Source organism: Aulonocara sp. 'chitande type north' Nkhata Bay, linkage group LG16, assembly GCF_057382095.1.
Source record: "Aulonocara sp. 'chitande type north' Nkhata Bay isolate Kocher_YH1m ecotype deep benthic linkage group LG16, A_spYH_male_GT1.1, whole genome shotgun sequence".
NCBI classification, from domain to species: domain Eukaryota; kingdom Metazoa; phylum Chordata; class Actinopteri; order Cichliformes; family Cichlidae; genus Aulonocara; species Aulonocara sp. 'chitande type north' Nkhata Bay.
Genome location: NC_141359.1, coordinates 4545875 through 4573361, shown reverse-complemented (window position 1 = coordinate 4573361; position 27487 = coordinate 4545875). Strand labels below are relative to the sequence as shown.

Below are 27487 nucleotides of genomic sequence, written 5' to 3'. Positions count from 1 at the left end.
ATGAAATTAAATCAATAATCTGAGAAATAAATGGTCTGTATTTGTATAGTGCTTTTCTAGTCCCTAAGGACCCCAAAGCGCTTTACACAACCTGTCATCCACCCATTCACGCACACATTCGCACACTGGTGATGGCAGCTACAGTGTAGCCACAACCACCCTGCGGCGCACTGACAGAGGCGAGGCTGCCGGACACTGGCGCCACCGGACCCTCTGACCACCACCAGTAGGCAACGGGTGAAGTGTCTTGCCCAAGGACTCAACGACCGAGACTGTCCGAGCCGGGGCTCGAACCGGCAACCTTCCGATTACAAGGCGAACTCCCAACTCTTGAGCCACAATCGCCCCGAACTATAACCAGACATGAGTCTGTGCCAAGTTGGCACAAACACATTTCTGTAGAAGATCACTTCATTAGAATTTGGCACTGAGTCTTGTTGTTGGTTTGTTTTTTGTGACAGTCAAACAGGTCAGAGTTCGTCACAAAGCAAACAGTTTTCAAAGGCTGCTTTGCCTTTATCTTGACCAATCTGCTAAAACTCTCCACTAGAAAAGCTACTTTACATACGCTATGTTGCCAAAATTATTCCCTCGTCTGTCTTCACACACCTATGAACTTGAGTAAATGGTCTGATTATCAGAGGTGGGACCAAGTCATTGTTTTGCAAGTCTCAAGTAAGTCTCAAGTCTTTATCCTCAAGTCTCAAGTCAAGTCTCAAGTAATGTCAGGCAAGTCAGAGTCGAGTCTCAAGTCACTGGTGTAAAAGTCCGAGTCAAGTCACAAGTCTGAAACTTTGAATTTCAAGTCCTTTCGAGTCTTTAAAAAAAAAAACGAAAAAATAATGTTGCAGTTATGCTAAATGTAAATATTAGACCATGTAATTTTAAAATCTGTGTTTTTCTCAACACATGACAAAATAGTGAACTTAGAAAATATACACAAATTGTGAAATTGCACCTCTTTAAAATGCAGCTCAATTAAACCTAGCTCCAAGAATAATTTTCACCGACAGTTCTGAGATAAGCTGCATGTTATTCTTGGATGCGGTTGTAGGACCAGCTTTAAAATCGCATGACAAAAATATCGTACACATTAAAAAAAACTGTATCACCAACGTAGCCTGGACAACATTTGCTAGTTAGATGAAGTCAGCTATCTCATCTTAGCATATTTATATGCATATTTATAATCATACGGTTCTTGGAGTGAGTGCATACACTCATGAAGTTTAGTAACTTCAGGTCACTGCAACAAGCCCAGGTACAGTTTACCGACGGATGGGTGCAGGACCTTGAAATGCACCGTGTAGAAAGTAAAGACCATCGTACGTATCATAAGTTTACCAGTCTCACAAATTGTCGTCATAAATACACATTCCTTAACCGTTTATTAATAGGACCTTTGAGCTCAATGGTAATTAATTAGTAGTGGAAATAATTTCTGGTAGCATCACAGAAATGTAGCAGTGACAATAATACTGTATGCTGTAATCGTACTGGGCAATTAGTGATACAAAAAACCTGTTTTATCCTGTGAATAAAAGTATATGTTTTTGTCAATGTACCATAATAACAGAAGCGAAACACAATATTGTGTCAGGACAATTCACTATTTATGCACAATAAATAAAGGAGCATAGCGCGACCATTTCTGTTCAGCGCCAGACTTGCTTGTAACCTATATCACCAATTATGTTAACTACAACAGCAGACTGACCTTCGTGTAAATGCTTGGAGCAGACTAACCTGTGAGCTGGAGTGTTCTGGGACGTTATATTTGATCTTTGAATGGCTGCAATCCAGGCCATCCGTCGCGTCTTTGTTACTTCGGAAACATGGCTGAACAATTTCTCTTCAGCGACGTAATCCGATAACAACCGATCTCTTTACCCGTCGGCTTCCCGTGGCTGTCATGCGACCAGCTATTGCAGTTAATAATACAACAGCTTCTTGCCATTTTTGTGTTTCTTTTTATCGCTGTGTGACTGATTTCAATTGAAAGCCTGCGTGCGCTAATACCGCTTGCCACGAGTTCCCAGAATCCTTTGCGGTTCTACCCGTGAATGACGTCACATTTTCAATCTCTATATAATATGCATGTTAAATTTTATATTTGGGGTAAAATATCAAGTCTTTTCAAGTAAACCGGTTCAAGTCCAATTCAAGTCCCAAGTCATTGGTGTAAAAGTCCAAGTCAAGTCACAAGTCTTAGAACATTTTTTCAAGTCAAGTCTAAAGTCATAAAATTAATGACTCGAGTCTGACTCGAGTCCAAGTCATGTGACTCGAGTCCACACCTCTGCTGATTATTATATGGCTCTTTCCTGCTCTCTCGGAGCACTCCAAGAGCTTTACACATCATGTGTTTTTCACCCATTCATACAAGCACTTTTTTCTGTGCTGAAGTGCTTTCTATCTAACATCCGCACACACTGAGCAACTTGGTGTTAGTATCGTTCCCAAGGATATTTGGCATGAAGACCTGAGCAGCCAGTGAATGAAACACCACCCTTCCCTAAAGTCGATCATCTGTGCTACCGCGTGAGCTACATCCACCCTAAAGTGAGAGACATGCCATTCTAAAACCACAGGGCTTAATGTGGTGTTGGCCCAGCATTTACGTTGTACGTTCAAGATGGCGCCGAGTATGGCAGCCTCGTCGCGAGCTCCCCCAAGCAACGGCTTTCTTCTGTGTTTAATTTTACTTTTCCTTTATTTTTTCACGAGCAGCACTTGTCTCCTTGTGTACGACCGACAAACCTTACTGGACATAAAAGACGGTCTTCTTATAACTTTCCGGAGTTCAAGTTTTGCAACACGGACCCTCCGTTTGCAGACCCCCCATTCATCTCACCTGAGACGCCTTTGTTCTCTGGCCCTGGAGGCCGCAAACGCCGACGCAGAGGGAGAAGATCTGGCGTTCTGGTTCGACTGAGACGGCGCACTTACAGACCACCGTTACTCAGTTTATTACTGGCTAATATGCAGTCTCTGGAGAACAAGCTGTGCGAGCTTCGGGCACGGATCTCATTCCAGCGAGAGATGCGGGACTGCTGCGTGATCTGCCTCACAGAAACCTGGCTATCGGACAAAGTACCGGACTCCGCAATACAACTGCCGGGGTTCTCTGTGCACCGCGCGGACAGGTCACAGGATCTTACTGGGAAAAGCAGAGGCGGTGGTGTGTGTTTCATGATCAACAACAGCTGGTGTGATTATGCGAACGTGCACCCGGTCAAATCCTTCTGCTCACCGGACCTGGAGTACCTGATGATTAAGTGCCGGCCATTCTGGCTACCGAGGGAATTTACAGCAGTGATTATTACGGCTGTTTACATTCCCCCACAAGCCGACACTGACCGAGCACTCAGGGAACTGTACAGCGCGATCAGCAGTGAGGAAACCGCACACCCAGAGGCAGCGTTTATCACAGCCGGAGACTTTAATAAGGGAAACCTGAAGAAAGTCTCACCCAAACTCCACCAACACATCCATTTTAACACTCGTGGAGATCGGCTACTCGACCACTGTTACACCTCTTTCCGGGATGCGTACAAAGCCCTCCCCCGCGCCCCATTCGGCCAATCAGATCACTGCTCCATCCTGCTCCTGCCCGCCTACAGGCAGAAGCTGAAACAGGAAGCTCCAACCCGGAGGGCGGTGCACTGTTGGACGGACCAATCGGAGTCTGCGCTGCGGGACTGTTTTGATCACGCGGACTGGGAAATGTTTCACGTGGCCGCCAGAGACATTGATGAATACACAGACTCAGTCTGCGGATTTATCAGGAAATGCGTGGAAGATGTCGTCCCATCCAGAACAGTCAAATCCTTCCCAAATCAAAAACCCTGGATTAACGGGGATGTTCGCGCGGCACTGGCGGCACGGAACACCGCCTTTGCCTCCGCGAACACATCGGACTACAAACACGCACATTACCAACTCCGGAAGACGATCAAAGCAGCCAAACGTGAGCACAGGGACAGGGTGGAGCAACAGTTTGACAACCCTCGGAGTATGTGGCAGGGACTAAACACGATCACAGACTTTAGAGGGAAAACCAGCACACCGCAGACCACGGCCTCTCTGTGTGAGGATCTAAACGTATTCTACGCTAGATTCAACACGGCGAACACCATGAGACCGGACAGTGTGCGCACCGCGGATGATGTCAGTGCGCACACTGTGTCTGAGGAGGATGTGCGGAAGTGCTTCAGGAAGGTGAACGCACGCAAAGCTACTGGTCCGGACGGGATTCCCGGCCGCGTCCTCAGGTCATGCGCGGCTCAGCTGGCTGGAGTGTTCACGCACATCTTCAACCTTTCCCTCTCTCTGTCTGTAGTCCCAGCCTGCTTCAAAATGGCCACCATCGTCCCTGTACCCAAATCCTCCACCATCTCCTCATTGAACGACTGGCGACCTGTAGCCCTGACCCCCATCGTAAGCAAATGCTTCGAGAAGCTGGTCAGGGACTTCATCTGCTCTGCACTACCCGACTCACTGGACCCTCTACAGTTTGCATACCGCCACAACAGGTCCACTGATGATGCCATAGCCCTGACACTACATACTGCCCTGTCACACCTGGAGAAGAGAGACACGTATGTGAGGATGCTGTTTGTAGATTACAGCTCAGCATTCAATACCATCGTTCCCTCGAAGCTGGACAGGAAACTGCAGGATCTAGGACTGAGCAGCTCCCTCTGCAGCTGGATCCTTAGCTTCCTGTCTGACAGACGCCAGGTGGTCAGACTGGGCAGCATCACCTCATCCCCCATCACACTGAACACTGGTGCTCCACAGGGGTGTGTACTGAGCCCTCTCCTGTACTCACTCTACACCTACGACTGAGCCCCCGCATCCTCAGGACCTTCTATCACTGTGCCATTGAGAGCATCCTCACTGGATGCATCACCACCTGGTATGGCAACAGCACCGCCTACAACTGCAAAGCTCTCCAGCGAGTAGTGCGGTGCTCTGAACGGATAATTGGAGGTGAGCTTCCCTCCCTCCAAGACATCTACAGGAAGCGCTGCCTGAGGAAAGCGGGGAGGATCATCAAGGACTCCAGTCACCCCAGCCATAAACTGTTCAGACTGCTTCCATCAGGAAGGAGGTTCTGCAGCATCCGGTCCCGTACCAGCAGACTGAGAGACAGCTTTTTCCACCAGGCCATCAGACTGCTGAACACGTCATAGACACCTCAGCTTCACTACTGGAACTTCAACATTATGCACTCCACACTGTATATAAATGCCACTTGTTCTGCACATATTCAACTCTGTATATTTTATATATTTTATTATTATTATTATTATTTTTTTTTTTTTTTTTTTTTTTTTTTTTTACTATTTAATTTGTAAAAATGTGTATACACACACACACACACACACACACACACACACACACACGTAGGAAAATATTTAGTATACACAGTTTATACAGTATACACACAGTTTCAGGTTGGCCATTCTTGTATTTTGCTCGTTTGTGTTGTTGTGTTTGCACATCTCTGTTGCTTGTGGGGCTCGCACACAAGAATTTCACTCGCACTCGTTTTTCCTTCCCACTGTTGCCAAAGTGCTGCTCATAGGGGGTCATATGATTGTTGGGTTTTTCTCTGTATCTATGAAGCGCCTTGAGGCGACTTTTGTTGTGATTTGGCACTATATAAATAAAATTGAATTGAAGTTAATTGTGGAATATTTAGTAGTGAGGAAATTTCATGACTGGACTTGTAGCACAGGTAGCATCCTATCACCTGACTTCACAAGGGACTATACTGATGCAAATTAGCTTTAGCTAACTTTGGTAAAATGCACTGAACAGCAACATTTGTGTTAATATTGTACATTAATACTTTCTTAAATAACATTAATTAAGTAATATTGATAATCACATCTCACACTGGAATTTACTGAGAACGGGTTGTTCTAAGTTGTTTTCTAATGTTTGTAGTCTCCATGCTGATAACTGAATTCCGTTATTTGGACTGGTGTGTATGATACGTTTGGCAACATATTGCATATTAAAAATTTAGGATACCTGGCTGTTTGTAGACTGTCCACACATCTAACTTAAAGGATCCGACAGAGAAACTCCTCAGCATTTTAGAGTGTAAAACCTGGAGAGAGAATGAAGGCAGAATTAAAATTACTTAAAAGCTAAACTGTGGATTTTTGAACCAATCGTTTAGAGATGCCAGAAACGTTTCGCTGCAGTCTTTACCCACCGTCAGCTTGATCACTTTGTCGAAGAAGACATCTTTGAGGGCAAAAAAGTCAAACACGAAATACTGATGGAAAGAAATGACAGGACAGGGTGACAGATTGTGTTAATGCACAGTAAACTATTGTACTGATGCACAGCTGGTTCAAATGGGTTCTTTTTGTTTATTTTTATTTTTTACCTCATTGTAAAAAGGAGCATTGGTTCCTTCCTTGACTGATGTCTGTTTCTTCTCATCACCAATCTCTATCACTATGCTCGGGTCAATGTTTTCCCCCACAAGCTGTCTGGCCTCTGTGATATTAATGGCAATCTATGAGCCAGATAAACAATAGCATGTGTTATTAGAGCATGTGTTCCCATCAGGGTTAAGACAATTGTCCAGTTTACATACAACTGAAAATATGAAATACCAGCACTCACATTTCTCAGTACATTAAAAGAAACACATCTAGTAGACTACCAGCGAATTGTGGATGCGATTACCTGGAAGCTCTGGGGTTTCGCTTCACTGTCCTGAATGCGAGTATTCAGTTTGGACCTATGGAAAGAGAGTCAGAGACAAATGAGGTTATTGCTAGTAGAGAAACACAGTTCAGGTGTATTTAGGCACACGGTTACTTCTCTAGTTGGCTATTGTTTCTACAATTAAATATTACAGTGAAGGAAATAATTATTTGATCACCTGCTGAATTTTTAAGTTGGCTTACTTCCAAAAACTTAAAAATTTTCAATTTTTATAGTATTTTCATTTTGATGGAGAAGGACATCAACCAAAACTCCAAAAAAATAAATGTAAAGTAAGACTATAATTAGCTAAGAGCACGGTGGCACAGTGGTTAGCACTGTTGCCGCACAGCAAGAAGGTCCTGAGTTCAATTCCACCATCAGGCTGGGGTCTTTCTGTGAGGAGTTTGCATGTTCTCCCCGTGTTTGCGTGGGTTCTCTCCGGGTACTCCGGCTTCCTCCCACTGTCCAAAGATATGCACTTAGTGGGGATTGGTTAATCCAAATTGCCCATAGGTGTGAATGTGCGAGTGAATGTGAGTGCGACTGGTTGTCTGTCACTGTGTGTTAGCCCTGCGACAGACTGGCGACCTGTCCAGGGTGTACCCCGCCTCTCGCCCTATGACAGCTGGGATAGGCTCCAGCGCCCCCTGCGACCCTGAAAAGGATAAGTGGACGCGAATGGATGGATGGATGGACCTGAGTCCAGCGATGGGTTTTTAGGTAATGGTTTAACTACCGCCAGCTTGAAAGCCCGTGGTACGTAGCTGATAGCATAGACAGGCTGATCATATTTAAGATTAACTGTTGGTAGGACGTCTTTGATCAATCTTGAAATGGAGGCTAAAAGACTCCAGTGTTATCCTCTGTGCTGTTGCAAGCTGGGCAGCACATTGAGGGTCACTAAGATACTCAAAAAAATGGATCCTTAAGGACAGTAACCCTTTGGAGTGTGGAGCTGGACTCTCCAACAGCGGTGCTAGAGAGGGCAATGTTGTCCAGTCCAGCAGCTTTCAAGACGTCTACAGGAGAGAGTATCTGTAGAGCGAGGAGTCGGCTAAAACCCCTCCTGAGATGGATGCAAACCTGGTGACCAACTACAAGAAACACTGTACCGCTGTGCATACCAACAATTTATAACTTTTATGTTATACAATGAAACTACCATAAAATTAGAGACTGTTCGTTTCTTTCTCAGAGAGCTAACTTATCAATTCACTGGGAGAGGAAAGGATTATTTCCCCCATTGTCGGGTTCATAACATCTTCTTTTATTGACCCAGTTCCAACCCCAAAATGTTGTTACCACCAGTCACCACTGACGCATAATATTTTCCTAGAAGTGTTACCATGGAAACACCTGTGTAGACAGAGATAATCTGATTGGTACTGTAAGCATGAAAACTCGTACCTGTTAGTGTTCGGGATTGTTCTGGTTCTTGCTGCAGATTGTTTTGGTTTATCGTCAGTGTTTTCTCCCTCCAGTAGGAGAGAAGCTTCAGGAGCGGCCTCCACCTCACTGTCTATAAGCATAAACAAACAATTTCAGGATTCTTTCCTGACTGAAAAGATCTTAAAGGCCAGTCAGTAGTGATAGTTTGGTGGAATTGTGTGTACATGAAAAATGCGCAACCATGCGCATATACTGTTTTTGCATGAGTGCCCCCATCCCCTTTCCTTTGTCTCTGGCCACATGTCTTTATTAGTTATTGTAATGCTTTAATTTGATTCAGTTCTGCTGCCTATAATTCAATTAATTTAGTCTTTTTCAAAAATAACCCTAAAGCTCCTCTTGGTATTTTCAACTCCTTCTTATTTTTGTAATTCATTTGTGGATCTTAAACGTTTCAGGTTTTCAAGTTTTGCATCTGTTCAAAATGTAAGTGAAAAAATTAAAATGGGTTTATTCTTCTTGAAAGTAACGTTGTGCTAATCTGTTTATTTACATGGTGTAAACGTCTGATGTGAGCATTGTTTCCAAAAGTTAAAGTAACACTCACTTAAATTTAAGTCCAGACGTTATCACATAGAGCAACATACACACTACAGTAACTAAATGTGTAACCCTGCTGAAGAAGCTGACGACTCAGAGCAACAAGGAGCGAGATCCAGCTATCGTGAAAGGCATGTAACTGAAAAGGGCAAAGAAATGAAGGAATATGAGGCAAAGAAAAATGACATGTCATTGTGCAAATTTTAAATTAATTTTAAAATAATTTAAATTTTGAACTCAATCTATTACTTTTGGATTAGCTCAGTACCACGATTCATTAGATAATTTAGATTTTCCTAAAGGTGAAGTGAGTATATTTCTTTTCTATTCTTTTTAATGCTGGATCAAGAAGGCAGCCATCACCCATCTTTAACGCACGCAAGATGACAGGAAAGATACGCACATAAAAGTCACAGTAGTACAAGAATTTCCAAGTAGAAGAGAGTAAACATCAGACAGTGGTTATTGTAGTGCTACCATACACATCAGTCACTGTAATGTTGGCTTGTGTATGTGTCTTATTTATAGCTGAGATATATACTGTGAAGAGCAGATGATAATGAAATCCTCCTCAAACCACTTGTAACACACAGTTAATTCTGAAACTGAAACATGAATGTGACAACTACTTTTTAAAAAGGAATTTAGGAGAAAAAAACCTCATAATTAACTCATTCACTGCCAGCCATTGGCAGTGAATGAGTTAAACCCATTGACTCATTCACTGCAATTGACGGCTATAGACGTCAATGGCAGTGAATGAGTTAAAAACCATAACACTAGATTTGTTATAGTAATTCAACTCCCTACTTACTGAGTTTAAAGCTGCCTGTCATGGTACTGAAATAGACAAGAAACATGTTTTGAGATGGATTTTATTTGATTGTTAATTTGAAACCTAAATGGAGTTTGTGCATCTGTTTTATTTATAAAAGACCAAAAGCTGCTGCACACGTTTTTAATTATTGAGCTCTGTCTCTCTGCGTGTGAGTGTGTTTACAATGTGATGTTCAGATGTGTGTTAATCAAACAGTTTATAAAAAATATCAGCAGGTTATGGCCTTGAATGGAATATGTGTAAAGGTCTGTTTTTCGTTTATTGATATAAGCCTGTACAGCTACAGCTAGTGTCCAGTAGAGGGCTCTGTCGCTTAGTTAGTGGCAAGCTGCACTTCAAGCTCAGACCGCATTTTGTGGTGCACATGTGCCGGTAGGCAGCTCTCAATGAAGCGCGAAGCAGCGTGATACCGAACTCTCGCGACATTAACACATTGCAGCCCTTGGAACTAAAAGATGTATTTTGTATTTCTGTTTAGTTTTCACGGTGTATTGGCACACCTCAGCACTGTTAGATTCTGAATGAATCTTGAAGTGGAAATATTCCTTGGTCTGGGGGACTGCTACAGTGAAAACTCAGTCGCTGAGTGAAGGCTAGTTGCTAACCCCATGCCAGATGAGTGCAGCCTGTCGAGCAGGGTCCGTGTGTCAGCTGTGAGAGACTTTTACACCAGTCAAGATCATCATTCGTTGCCTTCCTCTACTTTGAACTCTGATGGTCACCTTACAAAGGTGCAGGTATTACACCCATTAAGGACTTTGCTGATAACAAAGTTACAAAGTTAAAATGTCTGCACACTAATTCAGAGTTACTTTCCTTAAATATTTTTGTGGTGTGCCTTAAAGTCTGTGAAGACTCATCCAGGTCATCGTAGTCATAGGAGCTTGCAAAGAAAAGCGTTTGGACTTCTTTAAGTTGCTTGAAGACGTTTCACCTCTCATCCAAGAAGCTTCTTCAGTTCTAAGGTCAAATGGTGGAGAGTCCCAGATATAAACCTAGTGGGAGTTTCCCCCCACAGAGGGACAAAAGGACCCCTGATGATCCTCTAATCGCCTGAGCCAAGGTGGGAAACTGGGTGTGGGTCACAATCAGCCAGAGTTTCGGGTGAGTTCATTGTGAAACCTGGCCCCACCTTATCATGCGAATTCCTGAGGTCAGATGGCCCAGGATGTGAGTGGGCGTTAAGGCGTCTGGGGAGGGATCTCAAAACTGGATTATAGATGGCAGACAGTTGGTGTCATAAGCCCCGCCCTCTGTTCAAAGATGGTCGCTCACAGTGGACATAGATGCTTCTTTCACTCCTCTTTCAAACCCTCTGTCCTCTCTGTCCAAAATGTGAACATTGGCATCCTCGAAGAGTGTCCTTTATCCTTAAGATGCAGATACTCTGCTGAGTCTTGTCCTGTGGAGGTGGCTCTTCTGTGTTGTGCCATGCGCTTGTGAAGTGGCTGTTTGGTCTCTCCAATGTAGAGGTCTGGGCATTCCTCGCTGCACTGTACAGCAAACACCACATTGTTAAGTCTGTGTTTTGGTGTTTTGTCTTTGGTGAACCAGTATTTGTCTGAGCGTGTTGCTGGGATGTCGTTCACATTTTTGGAGGTGAAACGTCTTCAAGCAACTCAAAGAAGTCCACACGCTTTTCTTTCCAAGCTCCTCAGACTACGATGACCTGGATGACTGAGAACCTTCACAGTTCTCTTGATGTTATATACGTTGTTCTAGCTTTTAGTTTCAGTCACTGTCTTTCCTGTGTTCCGTGTTTCGTATCCAGGCAGTCGCGTCTCTGTGTATACGTCATGTTTTAACATGTTCTATGTAAGTGTGTTCAGTTCAAGGTTCAAGGTTCAAGGTTCAAGGTTCTTTATTTGTCACATGCATAGTTATACAAGTATAACACACAGTGAAATGTAGCCTGACACGCTCCTCGACATGTGCAAAAAAATTGGGGGGGGGGGTAGAGGAAAAACATTATATATATATATACATATATATATATATATATATATATATATATATATGTAGTATATACATTGGGTGAATGTAAGTTTTGCTTCCCCTTTGTCCTGTTATGTCCAATTAGTCCCAGCGGTGTTTCTATCTGTTCCCTATCGTCTGGTTATCCGGTGTATTTAAGTCCTCAGTCTTCCCCCGTTTCTTGTCACATCCTCATTAGCTGTGTGTTCCTCGCTCATCATGTTTTATCATGTCATGTCATATCCTCACTTTTTAGGTCATTTTTCCTAGTTTGAGTTTTTGTTTTATTTCTACTGCTCGTGTGCTGTGTTTCTCAGTTTGCTTTTGCCAGTGAATAAAAGCTGTTTGGGTCCAACCTCTGCCTGCCACACAGCAAACCTTGATAAATAGAATTGTGCTAAAGGTTGCTTTATAACATTCAGGATGTGTATCGTGTTTTTAAAAAGTAACTATTTAATAATATAACTAATTAATTTTGAAAACAAGTAGTCAGTAAAGTAGCAGGATTACTTCCTTTGAGAAATAATAAGTAATTAGTAACTAATTACTATATAAGTAACTTGAGTGAGGGAGCCCATTAGGACCAAACTGGCTCTGGATTCATGATTTCAAGTAAAAAGTATAATGAGCATGAAAAGTTCTTCATTCAACAGTTTTTAAGTATTTATTAGTTTTTTGAAACTTTGCATTAATATCACTAAGATGTTTATATGCTTTATATATGTTAATGTAAGGTCATCTACAGCACGACATCATATTTTTAAGGATGTTGTGTGTTTGAGGCAGTGTGTGTGTGTGTGTGTGTGTGTGTGTGTGTGTGTGTGTGTGTGTGTGTGTGTGTGTGTGTGTGTGTGTGTGTGTGTTGCAGGCCTTACCTGTGGCTCCCCTGTTTGCCAGAACCAGATCTTCATTGTCTTTCTTCTTCTTCTTCTTCACTTTCAGGCCAAACATTTTTTTGGGCTTTCTGCTCACAGGAGAGTAGACCTTTCATGTAGTCAGGACTTATTTTTACCCTTATCAGCTTTATCTTTATGTTGAAATGCAGGTCAGCTAATAAACATGAGAGCACAGACAAAGGAAAAGCCAGATACATCTTTGTGTCTGATCCCTTTTTTTAACCTTTTAACATCCAACAGGTCACTGGCAACATATAATTGTATGTTATTGTTAATTTATTGAGTAAAATAACTCAGTTTTAAGATCTGTTTTTAGCCACTGATGAGCATAGGCTTGATGTCTTTCCTGCAGCACGAGAAGCTGAAATATGTAAACTATCATTCATTTCTATTAAACTGCTCTTTGATGTGTTTGCTTAATGTGGCTTCACTGAAAAAAAAAGTCATTTAAACTCAAACTTTCAAGGCAAAAATCGTTGCCTGTTTAACTCCTTTGCATATAGTAAATATATAATCATAGAAACAGAGGTTTAACCATAGACCTAGTCCAAAACTAGAATGTGAGCTTTAGCTCTCACGCCCATCTACTATGGATCAGGAGAGACATCCTCTCCATTTTCAAGAATAAGCTTCATAATTTCAAATAAGACAAATAAGCTAAACATCGCAGCAGTGAGAAGTTTCCTACCTTTGTTTGGGATCCAGTGTTAGTCACAAGACCGCACTCTTCACTTTTGTCAGTTGGACACGCAAGACTGCATGTTATATGCTTTCGGTGACTCAGAGTCAGAGCTGTTGAAGCAACGCATTGAATAGCAGCCCGATTATGTGATTGGTGGTTGAAATGTTTGTTCAAAAAGTTCTGTTGTAAAACTGAGGGAGCATGTGGTTCATGCACGCACCAACCCTTCATACAGGCCACCAAGGAAAACAGGAATTATCCTGTTTTCCTTGGTGGCCTGTATGAAAGTTTAGAAGCATCCTCCTACCAATTTCTTTGGTCTAATATTTGTGTTTTTACATTAAATAGTAATGCTAGCAGATGTACCTCGTACATCGTGCTACAAGTACCTGAAGCTGTAGCAAAACTAATGCTAGTTTACTGCTAGTAAAGGTGCAGTAGTAGTATTATTGACAGCAGTGCTAATATTTGTTTTTTCTATTTATCTGTCATTGGATGTCAAATAATCTAATCTGCTGGTCACCTGAAAATAAGTTACTGTCTCTAATTTGAGGCTAATAAATTAATACATAAGCAAAGCTGTTTATCTAGCACTGTATGTGTGTGCTTATCCTGAACCTTGTAATCATGTGACCAGGATGTATGATATTTGGAGAGTTAACAAACCCACCCATGGTAAACAGAGGAACTCACACCCTGTCAGTGCAATCATCCAGATGATGACAGATGCTCATGTCATGTTTTTACATATCAGCTGGAGCATTTCGGACTAAGCTAAATGCTAATTGAGCACATTTTATTTACATTTTGCATGTGTGCGTTTATATTGGATGCCAAAGAAATCCTTGTAGTTGTTATGTATGTTCTACACTGTGGCCTTTTATTAAATAGAACATCAGATTTTAGGGAAACAAATGTCTGCTCATTTTAATATGATCTGTGCTTATATGTGAAAAATTTTACCCATTTAAATACACAAAATAAAAGTATGTTTTTCTATTATTACATATAGTTAGAAAATTTCCCATTATCATTATTTTACCCATTTCATTTAAACTTATTTTGATCTACTGTAATGCATCCTATGCATTACCACAAATATCTCAAAAAGTATAATATAATTACATAAGAATAAAATTAAAAAGCCTTAACACTATGGGACATAGCTAACTTGAGTATTATGTGACATATTTATATTAACAGGGACATATTAAAAATGAATTAAAAATTAAAATTCAAGATGAAGTGTTGTCTTGATGCATGCTCAATCATCCAGGAAAAGAAATCCCAAAATTTGATTCTGTTCCTCTGGACATGGCGTTTTCACTCTTCTTCCGTCTCAGCTGACTGCAGGTTTCCAACCTTAGAAACAGTGCATTTGCATAATGACTGAAACCAGCACCACTGACAGAACAAGTGAGGTCAGTTTCTCATGAAGATGATGTCAGGGTCCTGGGTCTGAGCGACCCAGGAGCTCTGAGCAGCTATGGACTTATGTTATATTAGGCAAGGCAAGGAAAGGCAAATTTATTTGTATAGCACAATTCAACAACAAGGTGATTCAAAGTGCTTTACAGAGACATTAGAAACAAAAACAAATAAAAAGCATGATTTAAAATTGATTAAAACAAGCAAACAAACAAACTAACTAAACACACACATTTCACACCTGTTCGCGCGATCTGAACCCTTATCGTAAGGGGAGCTACCAGTCCTTCTGTGGACGAGCTACTTTCTATTTTAAATTCCCTGAATTTAAAATACTCTCTAGACCCAGTCTAGACCCAGTCTAGACAATACATATTATATGTATTGTATATGTATGTTTGGTGTTGCTGCCACTGTGTGTGTGTGTGTGTGTGTGTGTGTGTGTGTGTGTGTGTACGGATGCTGGTGTTTCTGCAAACACCGATTTGCGGGCGCCTTCAGGCCTGGTGGGTGTGGCCCTGTTGGCGGACTGGCCACACCCGAAGCCATACACCTGCCGCTGATCAGGGCTCGTCGGGAGAGCTACTTAGGAGAGTCTTGGAGCTCCCACCGACGCGGGATCATTGCGTGAGACTCCACGTTAGTCACCCAGTTTAGGTTTAGTCGTTTAGTGCATGCCTGCTATTGTTACGTGTCCTGACAGCTGCCGCTATTGTTTCCCGCAGGAGGAGCGTGGGAGGCCCGAAGGGCAGCGAGCACCGGGAGTGCAGACACGGAGCAGAGAGCACAAGGAGGACACGACACGGGAGTCTTGGGAAACACGGGGATTTATTGTTGTTTTGCACCATACACTGTAAATAAACGCACTGTTCGCACACAGAGCACCGTGCCTGGGTCCTCCTTCCCTACACCCCCACGGTCTGCCTGCCAGACCGTGACACATGAAGTATTAGCAAAAACATTTATTAAGCTTAGTAAATCTGCTCAGCCAACAGATGTACTAATTTTTAATTTTTTCTTTTCTTTTTGCCTGTCCCGTTCAGCTACCCAAAGATGAATAAAGTACTTCTTACCATTAATGCGACCTCTGGCGCTGCATGGTTTTGCTGATGGCTTTGTAGTCTGGTTGATACGTGGTGAGGTTAAGCTTCATGCAGGCGTTGAGAGTTCCATCCATTAAACACGATTGTAGGTTGGTCTTAATGTAACATCAAGCACGAATGTTTTGGCATACCCCTCTTCTGTGAATGGCTTTCCGTTTCTCACAATTGTTAAAGCACCAGCAAAGCTAACCGAATTCCAGTCACCTTGTTGGGTCCAAACATGGAGTTGCTGCTGACTAGCTTGCACTCTGCACAGTAGCTCTTGCAGTCGCTCCTTATATACAAAGTGAGAAACAAAGAACATTCCCCAACTTTCCCAGCTCAGCGCCTCAACCTCAATAAGAGCGAGCTACAGCCTTGTTTTCCTCTTAAGAGTCAGATGTAGATTTAGCTTCAGAGGCCCCCTCCTCCCTGAGGGTTAGAGAGGGGTCTCGCTATCTGCCTAACATCTCTACTATCTAATGGTGCCTGGGTGTGCCAGTCTACATCTAACTTACAATACATAACTGTGTGTGGAACTGTGAGATTATTACACTATTTTATGCCACCCTATACTTCTAATCAAAGAATTGTTGAATCATTATATGGCTATAGGCCACATTATGCCTTGGAGTAAAGATTGGGAAATCATTATGTAGTTTTAGTTTGCATTATACTCCTTACTTAGAAGAAGGTGATAACTATTAGATTTATTAGACTGATTTGTATTACATTGGACTGCTGATTTATTGTGAATGAGTTTTATGATGCATTATACTGTTGATTTATAAGAAATGCTGTTTTCAGAGAATCATGGCCTTATTTGTCTGATTAGAAAGAACAGAACATACTGCACAGGAAGCCGAGGTCAGAACTCAGGCTCACTGAGAGAGAAAGAATGTGGATGTTTAGGTTTTATGACTTTGGAGGGCGGCTGAAGCTATAAGAATGTGAGAAACGCTCAGACACTTTGAGACACTCTCCTGTCCACATCTCCCATCTAGACGTTTTTTAAGTGTTGTATGGAATATGGAATAAAGAGATTGTTGATTGAGCATTTATACACCGAGTGTTGTTCTTCCTTCAGCCCAAAGATGAAAGAATTGGGAAATTTAACAGAACAAAATATAAAACAAATATATGATGCTATCTTTTATATCTAACCTAATACATCTATTTGTATACTATTGTCAAAGCACATGATCAATACACTAATGCAAAATAAGTTTCCATCACAGTGGTTATAAATGTCTGAAAAACGGACAGAAATGGAGTTTTCATTTGGCTTCTTTTGGCTATGACATGACTAAAGACTTTGAAATGAATGTGAGCAGACTGAGCTTTGAAAAACAAAAGGCGTCACCATATGTAGTGTTTCAGCTCTTACTGGTGGAGACTTCTTGGTGTCTATTAGGACAGAATTTTACTGTCCTAATAGACCTTGTCATCGACTCAGATGGACAGTGTGGTACCGCTGACATGCATTCATTTCTGTTGTCCTTTCTTCAGGTCCACTTGGAGCTGCATTATTACAGTGACAATCTATAACATTGTTGGCTGACATGAAGAGTCCTGAAAGTGCCAAACTTCTGCCAGTTCAAACTTACTGGATGAAGCACTTTATGTTTTCATGCCCTTGCATTTATCTAAGCCTCATAGCAGTTTTATCACAGTGATGTTCATTGAGGTATTACATTGTGCTGTTTTATTTTTTCTGACGTTCATTGTGAATTGCAAGTTTTTCTCTTCCTAAACTCTTGTCTAATTGGTTTTGCCTGCCACAAGCAGATTACAGATATCTTGTTTTCCCTTCTATAATCTTGTCCTGTTTGGCAGCTTTTGGAGTCTGAATTATGATGTGAATGCACTGTTGTGCCAAACACATTTGGCTTTTCCAAGATCAGTTCTTCCACAGCATGTCTTTATCCTGTCTCCCTTTCCTCACTCCAGTCAGTCGCAGCAGATGGCCCTGTTTAATACTTCATTTCTATTCATGTTATTTTAGTTACTAAAAAAAAAGTTCTAGCACCTGGAACGCAAAAGTTCAAAAATGCACAGGTACATAAATCAACAATGTTTTTTAGTGTGTGGGTGTGTGCATGTGTGAGCGAGTGAGTGTGAATGTGTATGTAGGAGTGTGTTCAAAGTTCTCCAAAATGGAGCCTTTGCATCAGAAATTGATGCAAGATGATGAATGATGTATTAAATTTCCACCTCCTAGGACAGACACCGGAGATAGACACTGGTGCATGATCACTGATAGTATGAATCTGAGTGTCTATAATATCCCTCATAATGGAGCTACTAACTAAAAAGTAAGTGAGATTGTGAGTGGTGTACAGGTGAAAAGAAGGTGTAATCCCAGAGAGTGGGGGGATGTGAACGCCAAGCATCACAAAGACCAAAATCACTCATGTATTGTTTAAGACTGTGTGTTGAATACCAGTTCCTTTGACTCACTGCTGTACTGATCCTGTCAATTTTTGGATTAAATACAAATTTGAAATCTGCTCCTACTACCAGCGTGGTATCAAAGAGATCGAAATGTGAAGAAAAGAAGGTATTAATGCAAGTATAATTCCTGTAAAATGAAATAAAGTAATAAATAAAGTAAAATAAATAAAGTCACCTCTTCATCTGAGCCACCAGTCTGTTCAGAGGACACTGTGTGAATCAGGTGAAGGATGGTCTCTACATGCATGGTTCCACCACCACTGTGAAGCATCGAGGAGGAGGTGTGATGGTGTGGGGGGGCTTTGATGGTGACACTGTTGGGGAATTATTCAAAACTGAAGGGACACTGAACCAGCATGGCTACCACAGCCTCCTGCAGCGACATGCCATCCCATCCAGATTGCATTTAGTTGGATTCATTTGTTTTTCAACAGCACAATGACCCCAAACACCTCCAGGCTGTGTGAGGGCTCTGTGACCAAGAAGGAGAGTGATGGAGTGCTGCGCCAGATGGCGCAAATACAGTTGGAAAGTTAATTGACATCCTCTCTGTAAAATTTCTCACCACTCCTCCCCTGCAGCCGAGCCAGAGACCACACCTCTGCCACACACCCCCACCGCCCGACTGAGGTTGGGGAGCCATCCGGCCGAACCTACTCCCCCCCGCCCAGAGCGAGAGAGGAAATCGGCCACAGCTATCTGCGCCCCCGGCCTATGGACCACCTTGAATTTAAAGGGCTGCAAAGCCAGATAACACCAGGTGATCCTGGCATTGGTATCCTTCATGCGGTGGAGCCACTGTAGCGGGGCATGGTCCGAGCAGAGGGTGAAGGAGCACCCCAGGAGGTAATGGCGAAGGGAGTCGACCGCCTACCGGATAGCCAGGCATTCCTTCTCTATGGTGCTGTACCACCTTTCACACTCCGTCGGCTTCCGGCTGATGTAAAGAATGGGCCGGTCGACCCCCCTTACCAGCTGCGACAAAACGGCCCTCTGTTCAAGGCGTCAGTCTGCAGAACAAAAGGGAGGGCAAAGTTAGGAGTCTGGAGCAGCGGCTCCGCACAGAGAGCTTTTTTTACCTGCACAAACAACATCTGGCACGGCCCCCGTCCACTGGACCAGATCTGGAGCACCCTTCCGGGTGAGCTTGGTCAAGGGGCTGGTCAGCTCCGCAAACCCGGGCACAAAACGGCGGTAGTAACCTGCCAACCCCAGGAACCATCTCACCTCCTTTTTAGTCTTGGGGCGGGCGGGGGCAGGATGCGATAGCTGCCATCTTCTCCACCTGTGGATGCACCTGCCCGAACAAACAGGCCATGCCCAACCGGTCCAGGAGCTCGTCAACCCGGGCCATGGGATAAGCATCAAAGCGTGACACTTCATTCACCTTGCGATAGTCGACACAGAACCGTATAGACCCATCCTTCTTCACCACAAGAACTACGGGGCTACACTAGACGCTGTGCGACTCTTCTATCACTCCCATTTTCAGCATTTTGGCCAATTTACTGAAATGCTGAGCACAAACAATTTGCGGTTTTTGCTCAGGAAGCCTGTAGGGCCGTGAACGCACCGTCATGCCAGGCTGCATTTCAAAATGATGCTCAATGAGAGACGTTCGGCCTGGAGCAAATTCTCCCGTGACAACCTCCTCAAACTGTGGAGTTTTGCTCTCAGGTCCAACACGTACTGAATCTCATTCTTTTTTTTTTAAACAACGTCTTTTTTATTAAGAGGTTTCCTTTTGTACACATAAGCATCAACATATATATTATACATATAGACAGAAAGAAAAGAGAAGGATTACAGATGATCTGTACATTGAGGTTAAGTAGTACATTTAAGCTGTGAAATGAGTCCAAAAATGTATCTTCGGCTGTGAAATAAAAGAAAAAAAAAAAAAAAGGAAAAAGGGAAAGAAAGAGAAAAAATATATATATAAACAAATGTATAATATATCCCAAAGTAACATAATCCCTGCAAAACAATCCCATTCATTCCCACCCAGGTCACTGCCTGCACCCGCACACTGTATTTCCACACCTGACTTAAGAGTTCGCTGAAAAATTCTTATAGATTTTGAAAAGCATCAAGAAAGGGTCCCCACATGTCTTGAAATTTCCCACTTCACTCAGTGGAGTGAGTGTCTTATCTTTTCCAGTTTTAGACAGGCCATGAGGTCATATAACCACTGTTTGTGAGTGGGAGGGGCAGCGTCCCGCCACCTCAGTAGGATTGCCCTTCTGGCCAACAGGGAACAGAATGATAATGCCTGTTTTTTAGAGGCCGGTAGAAGCACCTCATTCCCACTGATGCCAAACAGAGCAAGAAGGGGGCCGGGGGCCGGGGGCCAGCGTCACACTGAGAATTCCGGACAGGGTACGAAAAACCTCTGACCAGAACTGAGTGAGATTGGGACAAGGCCAGTACATGTGGACCAGTGAGGCTTCAGCAGTTTTGCATCTGTCACAGTATGGAGTGATTTCAGGGTAGATACGGGATAATCTGGATTTTGAGAAATGGGCTCTATGCACCACTTTGAACTGGATTAAACAATGGCGGGCACATAGTGATGTAGTGTTGACATGTTTGAGTATAGAGGCCCATGTTTCATCAGAGATTGTCATGTTTAAGTCCTCTTCCCACAGTGTCTTGAGCTTGGATGAAGAGGTATGTGTCAAATTTAACATTTTATTGTAAAGCAAGGAAATCAGCCCTCTATTGGTTGGATTGAGTTGTAGAATAGTTTCTAGTAGTGTAGGCTCTGGTGGAGGGCTTGAGCCTGAAATCTGGGAACAAATAAAGTGCCTGACTTGCAAGTATCTGAAAAAGTGTGATGGTGGAAGAATATATTTATTAGCAAGTTGTTCAAATGATGCTAGTTTGTTGGCTATGAATAGGTCCTTAAAGCAAGTTATTCCACTTCTGTGCCATTCCGCAAACCCACTGTCCTGGGTAGAAGGTTTAAAGAAATGGTTAGATGCAATGGGGCTGAGGAGGGAGAAGTCACAAAGTTTAAAATATTTCCTAAACTGGCCCCATATTTTTAATGAGTGCACCACTACAGGGTTGGGAATGAAGTTGAATGAAGAGGATGGGAGTGGAGAACAAAGTGCAGCTGGTAAGGATATACTGTTGTCACTATGCAATTCCATAGTGACCCAGTCAGGACAACCACTCCGATTATGGTAAAAATACCAAAACACCAAACATCGTATGTTAGCAGCCCAATAATAAAAACGAAAGTTGGGAAGTGCAAACCCACCCTCAATTTTAGATTTTTGAAGATGCTTCTTATTGAGCCTTGGGCGTTTACCCTGCCATAGATAAGATGAGATGACAGAGTCCAGCTTATTGAAAAAAGTGTTGGGAATGAAAATGGGTATGGCCTGGAAAAGGTATAGAAATTTGGGTAGAATGGTCATTTTAATTGAATTGATACGTCCTACCAGAGACATAGAGAGTGGTGTCCAGTGGGTAAGGGACCGCTTCACTTGGTTCAGCAAAGCACTCACATTTTCTGTGAAAAGGTTTTTATGTTTTTTTGTCACTGTGATTCCCAAATATGTAATTTTTGTCATTTCAACTCTGAAGGGCAAGCAGGTGAAGTCTAACATACTGGCTTTGCTACTCAGCGGGAAGAGCTCACTTTTATTAAGGTTCAGTTTATACCCTGAAATCTGACCAAATTGACTAAGCAGATTCAATGCAGATGGTAGTGAGGCTAAGGGCTTAGAAATAAAGAGCAGGAGATCATCTGCATAGAGCGAGACCTTATGTTCTGTATTGTTTCTCCAAATGCCGTGTACCTCTTTGCAACTGCGGAACGCAATGGCAAGGGGTTCTATGGCCAGATCAAAAAGCAGGGGGCTGAGAGGACATCCCTGGCGTGTGCCTCTGTGAAGTTTGAAGGGTTTTGACAATTGGAGGTTAGTTCGTATTGTAGCAGATGGTTGAGAATAGAGTAATTTGATCCATGAAGTAAATTTCGCTCCAAAGCCAAATCTATCAAGGACTGCAAAGAGATAATCAAACTCAACTCGATCAAAGGCCTTTTCAGCGTCAAGCGAGACCACACATTCATCAGAGTCTGTAGAGCTGGAGTAGACTATGTTAAATAGCCTCCTTATGTTAAAATATGAATGACGACCTTTAATGAAGCCTGTCTGGTCTTTCGAAATAATTTTTGGAAGAACTATTTCTAGTCTACGGGCAAGTATCTTGGCTAATATTTTAGCGTCTGTGTTCAGTAGAGAAATGGGTCTATAGGAGGCACATTCCAACGGATCTTTTCCTTTCTTTTTAATAAGTGTAATACAGGCTTCATAGAATGATCGAGGAAGAGATCCTTGTTCCTTGCAGTCCGTGAGGGTTGCACTAAGCTGCGTGGACAGTAATGAAGAGAAGTGTTTGAAAAATTCTGGCGGAAAGCCATCCGGACCTGGACACTTACCAGAGTGCATCGAAGCTATAGCCAAGGAAACTTCTAACTGGGAGATGGGTTCATCCAGCCTTGTTTTAAGTTCTGGTGGAATTTCAGGAATGTCAAGTTTAGCTAAAAACTCATTAATTGCATTACAGTCAGTTTGGGACTCTGAGGTGTAAAGCTGTGAGTAAAAATCCCTGAACACTTCATTGATTTTTTCATGATCTGTGACTATGTTGCCATCTTGTTGTCGAATTTTAAGAATACTTTGCCTTGCCCGAGAACCTTTTAGAAGGCTCGCCAGTAATTTATCAGGTTTGTCACCATGCATATAAAATTTGGATTTGTCATGTAAGAGTAAACGTTCAGTCGAGTACGTTGTGAGTAGGTCAAGTCTTGTTTTAAGTTCTACACGCTTTTTAAATATTTCATGACTCTGTTTGAGAGCATACTGTTCATCAGTCTCCTTAATTTGTTGCATTAACTTGTTCCTTTCATGGGTGGACTGTTTTTTGATTCTTGCCGAATAAGCAATAATCTGGCCTCTGATATACGCCTTAAAGGCATCCCATACGACAAGGCTGGAAGTCTCTGGGGAAGAGTTGGTGGCAAAGTAAAAGCGTATCTCATCCTGGATAAACTTTACAAAATTTTCATCCGACAAGAGGGTCGAGTTGAAACGCCATTGTGCAGCTTTAACAGGAGGATGTGGAAGAGACAGAGACAAAGTAAGAGGGGCGTGATCTGAAATAACTATGCTATGGTAGGCACAGGAGTGGACCTGCTGCAGACAATTAGTGTCAATGATAAAGTAATCAATTCTTGAATATGTATGGTGCACATGTGAAAAATAGGAGTAATCTCTTTTATGAGGATTTAGAGTACGCCAAACATCACACACTCCATATTCTGATAGAAAAGCATGAATGACAGATGCAGATTTGCTTAAAACATTGCTCTTAGTGGATGAGCGATCCAGGGCTGGGTCTAACCAGCAGTTAAAGTCACCCCCCAGAAAAAGAGAGTAGACATTTAAGTCAGGCAAAGAGGAGAATAGTTGTTTAAAGAAATTCTCGTCATCTGTATTAGGAGCATACACATTTACTAGAGCAACAAGACTGTTATACAGTTTCCCACTGACTATGACATATCTACCATATTTGTCTGCTATGACATTGTGGGCCTCAAAGGGAATGTTCTGCCTGACCAATATAGAGACCCCACGTGCCCTAGCTTGGAAAAGTGAGTGAAAACACTGGCCCCTCCAACGGGAGAAGAGACGGACATTATCAGAGGCCCTGACGTGGGTCTCCTGCAGGAAAGCCACGTCAGTGTTATGGTGTTTAACATGTGACCAAACCCTCCTTCTCTTGACTGGATGATTTAGACCTTTAACATTCCAGCTTAGAAAGTTCAATTGCAGACTCATCTGATTTGTAGAGCAAAGAAACTATGCACACTGGCCTTAGATGATAAGAACAGAATAACTTTACAGTGGGTGGAAATTAGTTCAAAACAGGTTAAAAAAAAGAACAGTGTATGAGGTTCAAAGCAGTGACTCTTACCCTCCCCAAGCCCTCCCCACAACAGAAAATGGCTGCTAAAAAAAAGAACAAGAACAAGCAGCGAGCTCTTCAAACTTAACATATTTAGAGTGTTACTCCTCCTGTCTATGATACCAATAACCTAGGTATTGAAGCAGTTGAACCACTGCTCCGGTGGCCATAGCATAGTAAGCTGAAACCCCGTATAATACTGTTAAGTTTCGAAACTGTATCAGCCACCAAGTCCAAATGTAATTGCTGGAGTGTTTCAAAGCAGAGTCCAAGTATGTAAACAAACAACCAAACACAAAAAGATGATGTAGTTCAATAAGTACTACCGGTATAACTGAATTATTGAATAAGAACAGACAGAAGGCTACGAGTAGATAACAAAACTCCCCGTCTCCGTGCAACAGGTATTACGTCATTAGCCAACGGGTAGAAGTCAATGAGGTTGTCTCCTTATTTAACAAAGAAAACAAAATAAGATTATCGAGTTAAATGAAAGTAATAATCAGCATTTCAGTGCTATAGCACTCAGACTACATCGCTACACTCGGAGGGGAGAAGCAACGTCTTACGTGGATCCCGACTGCGCCTCCATACCTATATGGAATGTTTGGTACCTGCATTTGGTGCCATTGTTTTATCAGTAATAATTCTTCACGGGGCTTCCGGAGCCTTTGGGAGCCTCTCAATGTACTGTTGAGCCTGGTCCACGGAGCTGAAAAACTTTCTGGCGCCGCTGGCCTGCGTTATGCGAAGCCGTGCTGGGAAGAGGAGAGCTGGCCTCAGGCCTCGCCCGTAGAGCTCCGACATAATGTCCTTGTACTGCGACCGCTGATTGAGGACCTCGGGGCTGTAGTCTTCCACAATTCGGATAGGCACGCCTCGGTAGTCGAATTTCCCTCTCCTCCTAGCTTCTCGGATGATGAGGTCCTTGATCTGGTATCGGTGCAGGCGGATGATCACCGGGCGAGGTGGGCGTCCCACGGGCAGCTTCGCTGCGAGGGAGCGGTGCGCTCTATCGAGCTTCGGTGGAGACTGAAGTATTTCTTTGCCCAATAACTCACAGAGAAGGTTGGAAAAGAAGTGAGTGGGGCGCCCACTTTCAGTGTCTTCAGGCAGTCCAAGGACGCGGATGTTCTGACGCCTGCTACGGCTCTCCAGGTCAGTGACTTTGTTCTTTAGCTGGTTGTTGTCTTCGCGAAGAGCGGCACACGTGTTTTCAAGGTCAGCGACACGTTGGCTCAGGTCTTCAGTTGCAAGCTCCAAGGATGAAACTCTCTCGGCCTGTTCCTCTTGGGCTTGTCGTACCTGGTCCAGTTTCGAATCGAGGGCGTTAAATGAGGTCTTAAATTCAGATGCCAACTCATCTCGGTGCTGCTGGAGCAGCGTGGTGATAGCCTCCAGTGTTAAGCTAGCGTCCTCCTTTTTGTTCGCTTTTGCACTCTTAGCAGCCATTGGAAAGGGTCAAAAGTGTTCAAAACACTAGAAAAGCAGTTACGAGTGTAAGCGACTTAAAGGTGGCAGTTGAAGGGGTGAAACTGGTCAAAGCGGAGTTAAGTTCACCGGAGCAGCTTGTTCCTGCGTCTATTCGGGTCACATGCTGACCGGAAGACCCTGAATCTCATTCTTGGCGGGGCTCGGACCTTCCTCCCAGCTTTCTTTAATCAGGTCGAGCACCCCACGCGGCTTCCTGCCGAACAGTAGTTCAAAGGAAGAAATTCCCGTGGAGGCCTGGGGCACCTCCCGCACTGCAAATAACAGAGGGTCTAACCAGCAATCCCAATTGCGTTCATCCTTGTGAATTAACTTACGAATCATGGACTTTAAAGTCTTGTTCAGACGCTCCACTAGAGGGCGCTGGTCCAAATAGATTTAATGCCCAGTAATTCATACAGTTCCCGCAGTGTGCGAGACATGAATGAAGTGCCCTGGTCAGTCAGTATCTCTTTCGGGATTCTAACTCAGGAGATGACCTGAAACAGTGCCTGCGCCACACTCTTAGCAGAGATGGTGCGCAGCGGGACTGCTTCCGTGTATCGCGTTGCATAATCCACCAGAACTAATACAAAGTGATAGCCACGTGCACTCCGGTGAAACGGCCCGATGAGGTCCATGCCAATGTGCTCAAACGGGATCTCCATGAGTGGGAGCGGGTGCAAAGGCGCTCTAAGTATGGCCGGCTGATTAACAAGTTGGCAGTCAGGGCAGGACGCACACCAGCGGTGCACATCTGCTTGGATGCTCAGCCAATAAAATCTGGCCGTTATTCCCTTCAGAGTTTTTTCATATCTCATATGCCCTGCCATGGGGTTATAATGAGCCGCCTGAAAAATCATTTCCCGGTGGCTCTGCGGCACCAACAACTGGGTGTGTGTCTCCTCTGTGCAAGTGTCATGACTCACTCGATATAACCTATCTTTCAATAACATGAAGCGCGGCTTCAGGGATCACCATGTGACCATCAATCTCAATCACCTGGTCGAAGGCTGAGCGTAGGGTGTCATCACGAGACTGCTCCAGTGGGAAATCTCCCGTGGGGGGAATTTCCGGAGCCGGCAGGGCCTCCCATGAAGGACCAGCAGTGCCCCAGGACGAACCAAGCTTCGGTGCATGAGGGTCTGCGCACAGCCCCTGCCCACCAAAGCATGGCGTATACCCCCTCGAGTCCTTATGCTATATGTCCCTCCTGGACTGGGAAAGGGTGCTGGGGCACGGGTGACGCGGAACACCTGCCTTACTTCCATCCGAGGACAGTTCCTCTTCAGGCGTCCCGGTTGGCTGCACTTCCAGCATTCCTGCCCCGGCGTCTGTGCCACTCTCCGTGGCTCAGGGGCAGCACTGGTTACCTCCAATCCCTGGGAAGGCACAAAGGAAGTGAATGGGTTAGTGGGGCTCAACACCGGTGCCCACTCTCCCTGTGCAGGCGGAGGTGCCTTGGTGCCGGCACTGGGGCTTGTTTGCTCGGTGTCTGGCTGCCTCCTCCGGGCTCCTCTGCTTTGGCGACGAGATGGTCCTCCACCAGTGTGACCGCGATCTCCAGACTCGCGGGTCGGTGGCACCGGACCCATCTTGTCTTCTCCGCTGGCAGCCACTCCATGAACTGCTCCAGCACCACCTTGTCCACCAGCCGGGGGTCCCTGTCGCCCATCCGGTGCATTGCCACAAATAGTGAAGGGGCCTTCAGCGGCACAGTGGCCCCGAACAGCCGCTCCAGAACCTGAGTCTGCCGGTCCGCTTGCTCCTGCAGCTTTGCCAGGTAGACCCGCTGGGCAGCCGCCTGGTCTTGGCTCATCTTTGCCATCTCCGCCAGGAACGGCAAAGGCTGGGTAGGTGGCGCAGCATGTGGGTCTGACATCCCCACGTTTCCTGGGTTTCGGCACCACTTGTAGAATGCAGTCAACACACACACAGTTTGATGCACAGAGAT

The 27487-nt window shown here is 43.8% G+C and overlaps 1 protein-coding gene across 4 annotated transcripts in view; it reads right to left on the bottom strand.

Annotated features, from left to right (window-relative positions):
• Window positions 1–12565, bottom strand: part of fer1l6 (fer-1 like family member 6) — a 59714-nt gene extending 47149 nt beyond the window's left edge. For all 4 annotated transcript variants that reach the window (XR_015125283.1, XM_086265566.1, XM_086265567.1 and 1 more), the window contains exons 1-6: window positions 12415–12565; window positions 8146–8257; window positions 6715–6769; window positions 6410–6541; window positions 6233–6295; window positions 6046–6124 (exon numbers count right to left, since the gene is read on the bottom strand). Coding sequence is in view for 3 of the 4 variants with exons in the window: in XM_086265566.1 (XP_086121692.1) it covers window positions 6046–6124; window positions 6233–6295; window positions 6410–6541; window positions 6715–6769; window positions 8146–8257; window positions 12415–12490 (517 nt within the window). In the remaining variant the exon portion in view is untranslated. The remainder of the gene's footprint in view (window positions 1–6045; window positions 6125–6232; window positions 6296–6409; window positions 6542–6714; window positions 6770–8145; window positions 8258–12414) is intronic.
• Window positions 12566–27487: the final 14922 nt, after the last annotated feature.